The 11,206-nt window shown below is 37.8% G+C and overlaps 1 protein-coding gene across 1 annotated transcript in view; it reads right to left on the bottom strand.

Annotated features, from left to right (window-relative positions):
• Positions 1 to 9,566, bottom strand: part of PALLD (palladin, cytoskeletal associated protein) — a 388,884-nt gene extending 379,318 nt beyond the window's left edge. Inside the window, exon 1 of the mRNA XM_059374195.1 lies at positions 8,656 to 9,566. Coding sequence (XP_059230178.1) covers positions 8,656 to 9,566 — 911 coding nt within the window. The remainder of the gene's footprint in view (positions 1 to 8,655) is intronic.
• Between the last annotated feature and the right edge of the window lie 1,640 nt (positions 9,567 to 11,206).

An 11,206-nucleotide genomic window follows, 5' to 3' on the forward strand; every position in this document is an offset into this window, starting at 1 on the left:
TCATTATTTTTCAGTGAGTATAAAATCAGCGTTATTTGCATCTGTGTCTCTACTACCCGTCTTAAGATGTGAAATGACGCAAGCGCAATGGATGCCCTCTGCGCACTCCTTACTAATTACATTCCTCTTTATCTCAACAGTGATTGTTGTCTGGAATTCAGCATTTGTCATTCTCAGACATTCTTCTGTGCTTTTGTCATATCCTTAAACCTGGAATAAGACTGTTTTGCAATTTTAACTTCATATGGATTAATTTATTAATGCAATCTGTATGCATGTTTTTGCAACTTTTTTTAGATTGCTATTATGTTTGTGAGTTTCAGACATACTGATTCATGAAACTCTAGTTCATTCATTGTATGAATATAAATCACAACTTATCCATTTTCTTTCCTTTTTTTCAGCCTTACTGAGACATAATAGACATATAACACTGTATAAGTTTGAAGTGATTCATTTATATACTACGAAGTGATTACCACAATAAAATTAGTTAACATATCCATCATCTTACATGATTGTAAGTTTTTTGTGTGTATAGTAAGAACAGTTAATATCTATTCTCTTAGCAGTTTTGAAGTATACAATATGGTATTGCTCACTGTAATTATGGCTACAATTTCATTAATCAGTTCCCTCAAACTTACTCAGTTGTAACTGGAAATTCATATCCTTTGACCCACATCTCCCCATTTGCCCTGTCCTCTAGCCCCTGGCAACCACCATTTTATGCTCTGCTCCTGTGAGTTTGTCCTTTTAAAGTTTCAACATATAACTGAGACGATACAGCGTTTGCCTTTCTCTGGCTTGTTTCACTTAGGATAATGCCCTCAAGTTCCATCCCTATTGTAAGTGGCTGAATTTCCTTCTTTTTCATAGTTGAACAATATTCCATAGTATACACATGCCACATTTTCTTTATTCATATGACAATGGACACATAGGTTGTGTTAAAATAGCTATTGTCAAAAAGACGAGAGATAATGACCACTGGTGAGGATGTAGGGAAAAGGGAATCTTTGTACATACTGGTGGGAATTTAAGTTGGAAGAGATGCTATGGAAAATAGTATGGAGGGTACTCAAAAAATTAAAAGGAGAGCTGCCATATGATCCAGCAATCCCACTCTGGATATATATCCGAAGCCAATAAAATCACTATGTCAAAGAGGTATCCATTTTCTTTTTGATTAGTATTTAGGTTCTTTACAGTATTTTGAAACAATGCTATAATGCACATTCTTATATATGCATCCTTGTACACAGGAGCAAAAGTTCCTTTCAGATATATAGCTAGGAGTGAGACTTACTCATTTATTTATTTAGTTCATATTTATTGAGCACCTATTATGTGCCAGGCACCATTCTAGGCTCTAGGGATACAGCAATAAGAATCAGATGGTAGTCCCTATATTCAAGGGTTTTATATTTTACTTAGGGAGACAGACAATGAAAAAAATTAAACAAGTAAAATGCAGAGTGTATCAGGTAAGTTCTGTGGAGAAAACCAAAATGACTGGAACAGAGAGTAAGGTGGGGAGGACCTGTTCTTTTACATCAAGTAGTTTTGGAAGGCCACACTCTGAAGGTGACATTTGAGGAGATATATGAAGAAGATGAAGGATCTAATTCTACATACATCTGGAGGAAGAGTACTTTACATAGAGGGAATAGCATGTGCACAGGCCTGAGACAGGAACACATCTGCATGTTAGGAGTGCAGCAAGGACACCATTGTGGCTGGAGTGGACCAAACAGGAGCATAGTAGGGGATGAAGTCAGAGAGATGGTGCCTTACCAATGTTTATAGGGTCTACAGAATTTACTCTGAATGAGATAGAAGGTACTGGAAAGATTTGCATTGTGTTGTGATCACAATTTCATTAAAAAGAATCATGCTAGGTGCTAACATAGAGTGTAATGAGCAAGGATGGAAACAAAGAGACGGATTAGGAACTTAATGCAAATATCCCAGGGGAAGATGATGATGGCTTGGTCCAGCCAATGATGAGAGCCTGATTAGTGGGGCTGTTATAAAGTGATCAGATTCTAGATATATTAAAGGTTGAGCCAACTGGATTTGCTGGCCGGACTGGATGATGTGAGATGTGAGAAAAAGAGTAGCCAAGGATGACTCCAAGGTTTTTCCCTTAAACAGCTGGAAGGAGAATTGCCACTTGTTGACATGGAAAAGATTTAGGAAAGAGAAGGTTTTTGGAGGAGAGGAGAACGAGAGGTTCGGTCTTGGATATATTAAATTTGATAAACCTATTAGATCTCTAAGCAGAGAGGTCAAGTACGCAATTGGTTAGTTTAGGGTATGTACACCTTTAACTTTATTGGGTATCACAAAATTGCTTCCCAAATTATTTGTACCTAATTACATTTCATGTTGCTGTAATAATACTTGTGTGGTTGCTTTTTCATACTGATAATCTAATGGTACTATCTGGTATTGCATTGTGACAATATTCTGTAACAAAAACAAGCGATACTCCTGGAACTAAGCCATCAAGATCTTTTTCTTCTTTTTGTTTCCATTTATTTGAGAAAAAGAGAAAGAGAGAGTGCACAAGTTGTGGGGGTGGTGGTGCAAAGGGAGATGAGTTTGGGAAACAGACTCCCTGCTGAGCAGGGAGCCCAATGACATGGGGCTTGATCCTGGATCCTGGAATCATGACCTGAGCCAAAGGCAGATGCTTAGCTGACTGAGTCACTCAGGAGCCCCGAGCCATCTAGATCCTAACAAGCACTACATGTCGTAACCTACTGGCTAGTGGTGCAGTTGCCACATTTTCCAAAACCAAAATAGTCAATAATTGGGATATACTGATACCACTAGGAAGAAAAGTGAATCGGTGGTTTGTTTCTATTTTCTTTTGAGGAGATGGAAATTTCTACAGACAGCATTGCATAGATTTGGTATGGATAATTCTCTTGTTTTGGCTTTTGATGATGATCAAAGTCTCTACTAATGTAAACTAATTGGAAGCATTGAAGGTACTGGGTTTTGATTTTAATAGCAATGAATTTAATTACTTTTAATCACATATATTGATTGAAACTTTACTAGGCTAATAATGATGACCTAGTAGGCATCTTATGATTAGATGTGAGTAACTGTACTTAAAATATTAAATATGCTTGGACTATTGCTGGATTCACTTTTATTGCAATAAGTGGATGTTTAAAAGTGTTTTTCCCCCTTATGAGTATATACACATTTACCTCACAATACAATTTGAATACGAAGATGGTTTGGACTTCTGATCGTAAAGTGGAAATAATTTCTTTTGTTTGTAGTTACTTGATGGAGAATATCGCCTTTCCTCCATGCCCAAACATTTTTTGGTTTATGGTGATTGACTTACTTGGCAGTATTAACTTATGGCAAAGAAAGAGAATAACTGTGAATGGCCATGTTTTGTTTTGTTTTGTTAACATAGAAAAACACTGTGGAAATTATCAGGATAACATTTTCTTTAAAGATATTTGGAATATGAATTCCAGATGGCAGTTCTGCTCATCTCCATTTCTGGAACTTGTCAGTAAGCCATGCACAACAAGCAAAGCAGCAGTGACAGTGGCTAAATCTTCTCTTGGGTCACTCAGTACCTGATCAGGAATCAGAAGACATGAGTTATATGGTTATATGGTCTCTATGGTTAATTAATAATTTTTCTGTTCCTAGGCAAATAATTTCCTAGTTTTCTTGGTTTCCTTATATTTAAGTGGTTTGAAATATATGGTTGCCATAATAAAATATTTTTAAAACTATAACGTGAAAATATGAGATCTCATTTTTATAGTACTAAAGGTAGCTTTGAACTAAAATTCTTCATGAATTTTCCTCCAACTCACAAAAGTTGAGAGTGGAGGGAACAGGCAAGGCGAATGATGTAAGGGAACATGTTTTTATACTGTTATAAAGTAGTACATGAGAAATATGAAATACTGGGACATAATCAGAAAAATTAGCAAATTATGACTTGATTTTATTTAATGTAATAATTCAAATTGTTAACAAATAATTTGTGTGTAATTTGAGTAGTATCTAAACTATATATGACCTCAGTTCCTATGCATAAGCTTTCTTCCATCAGCCTTTTTCTCTTTTGTTGAGGTTTTGTTGGAACAATGCAAGAATAAAGAAGGAAAAGAGATTTTTTTTCCCCAGTCCTCTTTGTGGTATAACTGGAATCTATGCCAGTTATATCTGTGGAAGGATGAAATAAAAAAGCCTTGAAATGACTGGCCTGGCTTCGATCCTACTGTTTTCACCAATCTTCCCTTTAGCTGGGGCCACTTTATCTAAGTTTCACTATGTCCAGGTTCTCAGACCAAGTGGTTTCTCTTTTTTTTTTTTTAAATTTTTAAATTTTTTATAAACACATATTTTTATCCCCAAGGGTACAGGTCTGTGAATCGCCAGGTTTACACACTTCACAGCACTCACCGAAGCACATACCCTCCCCAATGTCCATAACCCCACCCCCCTTCCCCCAACCCCCCTCCCTCCAGCAACCCTCGTTTGTTTTGTGAGATTAAGAGTCACTTATGGTTTGTCTCCCTCCCTGATATGAGGAAGTGGTGCTGCAACATGGGGGCTTAAGTGGGTAGGAGAAGAATCAATGAAACAAGATGGGATTGGGAGGGAGACAAATCTTTTTTCTTTTTTTAAAAAATATTTTATTTATTTATTTGACAGACAGAGATCACAAGTAGGCAGAGAGGCAGGCAGAGAGAGAGCTCCCTGCTGAGCAGAGAGCCCAATGCAGGGCTCGATCCCAGGACCCTGGGATCATGACTTTAGCCAAAGGCAGAGGCTTTAACCCACTGAGCCACCCAGGCACCCCAAAGTGGTTTCTATTTAGGCCAAATTTAAGAAGCTCCAGGCCAGCAGCTTAGTAGCCCAGCCTTGTCAGTCTAACAATTTGTTTCCCTGTTCTGGACCCAGGACTGAAGTCCTGACTCATTTAATCATACCCGAGTCTCTACTTCTGAACTGTCCCTGTCCTATTGTCCTTTGGAGTAACAACCTTGCTTTTTCCTTAACTAAACTCCTGAAGGGCTGAACTTTTTCCCTGTGTTCCAGACTGCTGTATCTGGATGCTGACACCTGCTGCCATATTTTCCCGTGATGCGGGCCTTTTAAGTAAGTCTGGACCTTACCATTGCCTGTTGTACCACATCTCACCCCCCTGTCCAAAAGCTGCTGACTTCTCAATAACTGAATGAATGTCTCTATGCTTACTAGTCAGCATCTGTCAGGCCTCCGCTTATTGCTTGCTTCGGGTTCCCCTGACATCCCGGGCTCTCTGAGGATCCTGTTACCTGCTTCTGGGACCTTAGGAGGTAGCCCAACAATCAATACATCCATATAATCTCTGGGTTTAGAGTCTCCGGGACTGACTTAGTCAAGCCAGGCTCTAAAGTGCCCCACAGTAGGATACATTTTATTAAAGGTTTTCTTCTTCGTATGAAATTTCCTTCAAAGAAGATGATCTCTGTAGACCCTCATGTCTCATGTGGGACAGGAACTCAGTGTTCCTAGGTATATGTTTATATCTACAAATGCATGAAAGAGAGTACCAAGATCTTTGAAACAGAAATTAAGAAAATCCAGCACACTCCCCTGTCAAAATACAAAACAAAAAACAAACAAGAACTCCAAAAAGATTAAAAAAAAAAAGACCATCTAACTTTAAACAATGGAATATTTCATCAAAGACTTAATTACTCTAGAAGGGCATAATTTGTAATGTCTCATGGACATTGGTCATGAACTTTGGTAGACCAGGAGATGACATGAGGAAACTAGTTAATAATTCTTTGATTACCAACCAAATTAATGCTCCCCCAACCCCAGTAAAAAGAAAGGAGGAAGAAGTATGAATTTGATGTCCCCCAAATTATTCAATGTTTAAGTGAACTTTAATGTATTAATTATCGTCTGCTCACCTGAATTAATCCTTTGATGTTAAACTGATTTTTTGGGATCATTTCTGAAAGGGTATGGTATTTTTACTTGTCACAGTAATACATTTGAAAGGGGCTTATTTTGGAGGTAAATGTAAGCGGAGTCCTGCCATATGAGAACCTGTGGAACTGTTTTGAATGACATGTGAAAGTATCACTCATAGAGAATTATTTGTTCCCAAGATTAGTGGGTTAAAAACAATCTAATCAGAATCCAAAAGAATCACGTAATTTCATTTCCATCATAGGCAAAATAATAAGAAAAGTTCTTTATAGAAAAGATATAAATGGAGAATTTAGGACAGCTTTAATGAAATGAACCCATTAAGAAGTTTTTGACTGCCCCCTGCTGTCAGTTTCTTAAAAGAAATATAGCAAAATTACTGTAAAAACTGACTCGAGGAATTAGTTGAACAAATTAGTAGGAAAAAAAATTCCCTGCCTTTAATTGCACTATTTTTTAGCCAGTAGTGCTAATGCTTACTTCATGTTTGTGAGCAATAAACTGCGAGATCAACTCTAGCAAAGTGTGTCTAGGTGGATGTAAGGTGAGAGGTCAAGTTCATGGCTTGTGAAATGCTGTATTAATAAGAATATACCAGCATTGCAATTTTTAGCCAATGATGTCTAGTTTACCATTTTTCCAAATTTCACAATTTTGAATTTACTTTTTCAATACTCCCAGCTTTTAAAAATTATTTTTATTTTTTTAAAATTATTTTTATTAACATAATGTATTATTTACCCCCGGGGTACAGATGTGAATCATCAGGCTTATACATTTCACAGCACTCACCATAGCACATATCCTCTTCGGTGTCCATAACCCTACCACCCTCTCCATACCTCCCTACAGTTTGCTTTGTGAGATTAAGAACCTTCTGTCTCCCTCCTGATCTCATCTTGTTTCATTTTTTCCTTCCCTACCCCAAAACCTCCTGCCCTGCCTCTCAAATTCCTCAAATCAGAGAGGTCATAAGATAATTATTTCTCTGATTGACTTATTTTGCTCAGCGTAATACCCTCCAGTTGCATCCACATTGTCGCAAATGGCAAGATTTCATTTTTTTAAATGGCTGCATAGTATTCCATTGTGTATATATACCACATCTTCTTTATCCATTCATCTGTGATGGAAATCTAGGTTCTTTCCATAGTTTGGCTATTGTGGACATTGCTGCTATAAACATTTGGGTGCAGGTGCCCCTTCGGATCACTACATTTGTATCTTTAGGGTAAATACTCAGTAGTGCAATTGCTGGGTCATAGGGCAGTTCTATTTTCAACATTTTGAGGAACCTCCATGCTGTTTTCCAGAGTGGCTGCACCCGTTCATGTCCTCTGCCCATTTCTTGATTGGATTATTTGTTCTTTGGGTGTTGAGTTTGATAAGTTCTTTATAGAATTTGGATACTAGCCCTTTATCTGGTATGTCATTTTGAATTTACTTTTTAATATTTATTTAACCCAAGTAAAACATCCTTCATTAATGAAAGCAAAACTTTAAAAATAAATAAATGTATGGCTTATTTTTATAGCATAATCCAGCTTGCAATGTTATTTTCATTTTAGCATATAAAATTAAGAAATGAGAAATAATAAAAGTTATAGGTAATACTAATGCTGTAGTCACGAGCTGCAAGACACTGTTTAATTTTTTCACACATTATCTTAATCATCATAAAATTGAATGAGGTAAGCATTATTTTAATTCCCATTAGACAGATGAAGAAACTAAGTCACAAAGAAACTTGACTCGGTGACACAACTGGTAAAAGGTGGAGCCATGATTGGAAACCCTGCAGTCTGACTCCCAGGTCACTTTTCTTAACCTTTTTTTTTTTTTTTTTTTTTTTTGCACAGAAAGTATGAAATCTGCAGTTAAGGAGGGAGAACTCCAGCTATAAAAATGGTCATGGTTGTGTAATATGTATATTGACTCCAACTAACCTCGTGCTCATGTAATTGTTGTAAATGTAATAATAATAATTATTATTATTAATTTTTTATTTTTGGTATACCCATGCTGTAGTGTCCAGAGCCTTTGTATAAGCAATAGACCTGTATTGTTTCAGTTTGTTTTATCTTTATTGTTTCAGTTTGGTTTACCTTTATGTGTTTCCTTGGTTGCACCACATTGAAGGTGTGTGGTGTGCTTTTTTCAGTGACTATGTGGCCACTTAGCTCAGTCCTTAGATCAGAGTATGTATTTGGGGGTTAATCTTGTGGTTGGCCTCTGTGCACCCGTGCCTTTCATCTCCATACTGCCAAACAATGTCCAGTTTTAACCACACTTTCAACCACCTTCAGCACCTCATATTCAAATGATGCACACATTTTCACAGTGTTTTAATGAATCAGTTGCACATTTTAAGTTTCCTTGGATGCTATTAATTCCAGAGTCCTATTTAATAACCCATTTGTGTTCCTCTATCCCTGTCTGGTCCTTTGCCTTCCCCTTAGGGGCACATGGTTCATGGTAACAAATGCATCCCACCCTTGATAACTAGCACAACTAGTATTTGCAATTCTGGGATGCTTTTGTCTTGCAGGTATTTGAAAACACCACTTCAGGCACTAGAGGGCTAACTCTACAGGAAATCTCTTCTCATCCCACATTAGAGTAAAACCAAAAGTCAACACAAATCATTTGCTATTCATAACAAAAAGTTCTTACCTGACTCGAGGAGTTGGGTTTCCAGTGACTCTACACTCCAAGTAAACTCTGCTTCCTTCTGCCACTTCTTGGCTCCGAAGCTTCTGGATGAACCGTGGAGCTGAGGGGAAGTGGAATGCGTTCTGGGGCTGTGGGTGAGAGATGTTACTGCATGGCACTGCCTTGTGCTGGTCTGCCTGGTAGCAATGCTGGGCTTCGGGTAACTTGACCTCTGCTTCCGTCTCCTGTTGGTCTCCAGTGGGGCTCTGGCTGGCTGAGGCACTCATCAGGGCTGACCGCTGATTTTTAGGAGACAAGTAGCCACTGTCTGGTGACGAGGACTCCCCATTCGGGTTTCTATTTCTTGGTTTTGCAGCTTCTTTAAATATGGATGTCAGCTCCTCAATGAGATTAGCTGCCTTGTCGCATAGCTGGCTCTGTGGGCCAGTCTTACCTTGATACGCTGGTTTGGGCTTCACACTTGTGTTGGGAGTTTTTGCACCACGTTTTTCAGCTTTTTGGAGGCTCCGGATGTAGCTGGGGCTGGCAAGCAGGGGTGATTTGGCGGGTTTCCTCTTTGAAGCAGGTGAAGAGATACGGTCAGTTTGTTCTGGAAGAGGTTGGACAGGTGTTGGCCTGTTATCACGAGGTCTTCCTAAGGAGGATGGCTCACCAAATTTGGTCTCCTTATGGGAAGGATTTTCACAGACACTTATAGGAGAGGTATTGAAAATCTGTGAGATCTCCTTTTCTGAGTCACAATCTTCCGTTTCAGAGCTGGCTATTGCTCTCCGGGCTAGGTCAAGACTCTTGTTTATCTCTTCCTGGCTGAGAAAAGCAGATAGCTCAGGGAAGAAGTCAGCATTCTTGCTTTCTTCCTGCATGTCTGATAGGGAATCATAGAACGAGTCATGGGAGGAAGTCTCTGACATAGTTCAATAGTCTTCATATACTCTTTGTTTGCTCTCAACAGAAAGGCCAGAGGCACTGGAAACCAATTTACTTCTTGTGTTCTGAAAGACAATGTAGAGAGAGTTGCCATTAGTAGTAATGGGTGTGTGTGTATACGTGTGTGTTGTCATGGTATTATTAATTTACAGTTTGGGAGAAACATTAAAGTGAACAAATGGAAAAATCATTTTTCTCTATTCTTCAAGTTGGAAGAAACATCAAGTATACTTGTGTTTGTTATCTCATTTTAATTTATTATTTTCCCTGTGAGTGAATATTAAGTATTTTACTAACCAGCGCAGAATAATCTAAAAAGAAAATATCTGCATTAGGCACTAAGAGTACAGTAGGACATTCTGCACTTCTCATGTGCCATTTTCCCTCAAGATCAAAGCTTACTGAAACTCAAAATCCAGAAATGTGGGTGGGAGCTTGGAAGTTTATGAAGGTGAAAGGAGAGACCACATACTAGTATTCGAGTACTTATGGTTCTCAGTGGGAAGCCAAATCTGTGGACTGGTAGTCAAAAGTTGGGAGCTTGTTTCTGGCCACAACAAAAGAAGAAAAAAAAGGGCAAAGTCATGGCAAATATAGCAAGTGTCAAAATAAACATTCATGCAAGATTTTATTTAACTACTTAATGAGGAAACTGATAAGATGTACAACTATTTCAAAGCAAATTCTAAAGTAAATGAATATATATGTAAGTATAATATATATGTACATATATAATTATGTGAGTATATACGCAATCAAGAATGCTAAAACGAATTTACTAATAAATTTGAAACTAGTAAATAAATTTACTAATAAATTTGAAATAAAATGTAATGTTTGGAGTCATTTCTACAGAGTACAAACTAACAGTATTTCTACTGGAAAAAATGTATTTGTGTATCTGTGCTCAAGTATAATTTGCATTGTTATTTGATTTCTACAATTTACAAAGGTAATAAAATTGCCTAATAAAAGACAGTAAAAGGCATAGACCACATTAGAATCAGATGACCCTGGAAGGTCTACCAGACCCCATCCAGTATTCCATTGGAAAAGCATCAGTTCTCTATTGCTTATTTCAAAGTCTTTCATAGTTTGTCCTGAGAAGGCAGATGGTTTCACCCAGAACAGAGCCCTTAATTACATTTGACCCTTCAGTCAGGAAACATGATAGATGGTTTAGAAGTCAAGGTCAAGGTCAACTCTTAAAATGTGTGAGGATATAAATCACCAGGCAGCATTAATTCAGAAGACATGAAAATTAGAAGAGAGAGAGGCTTGGGCCAAAAGTATGTTTATATACTGAAGGTAAAACAGACCATATTTCCATTCCTTACAACATATATTTTTCTTTGGAAGAGAGGCTATTGGTCTGTTTGTTTTTGGTCTTAGAGAAATTAATTTTTTGCATTGAACTTAGTGTGAGAAGGAAATGGAGAAATACACTTTTTTTTTTTTTAAGAGATTGTATTTATTTTTTCCAAGAGAGAAAGAGGGAGCAAGCAAGAGAGAACACACAAGTTGGGGGAGGTGGGGAGGAGCAGAGGGAGAAGCAGACTCCCCAGTGAGCAGGGAGCCTGACATGGGGCTCGATTCCAGGACCCTGGGATCATGTTCTGAGCCA

The sequence above is a fragment of the Mustela nigripes genome, chromosome 1 (assembly GCF_022355385.1).
Source record: "Mustela nigripes isolate SB6536 chromosome 1, MUSNIG.SB6536, whole genome shotgun sequence".
NCBI lineage: Eukaryota > Metazoa > Chordata > Mammalia > Carnivora > Mustelidae > Mustela > Mustela nigripes.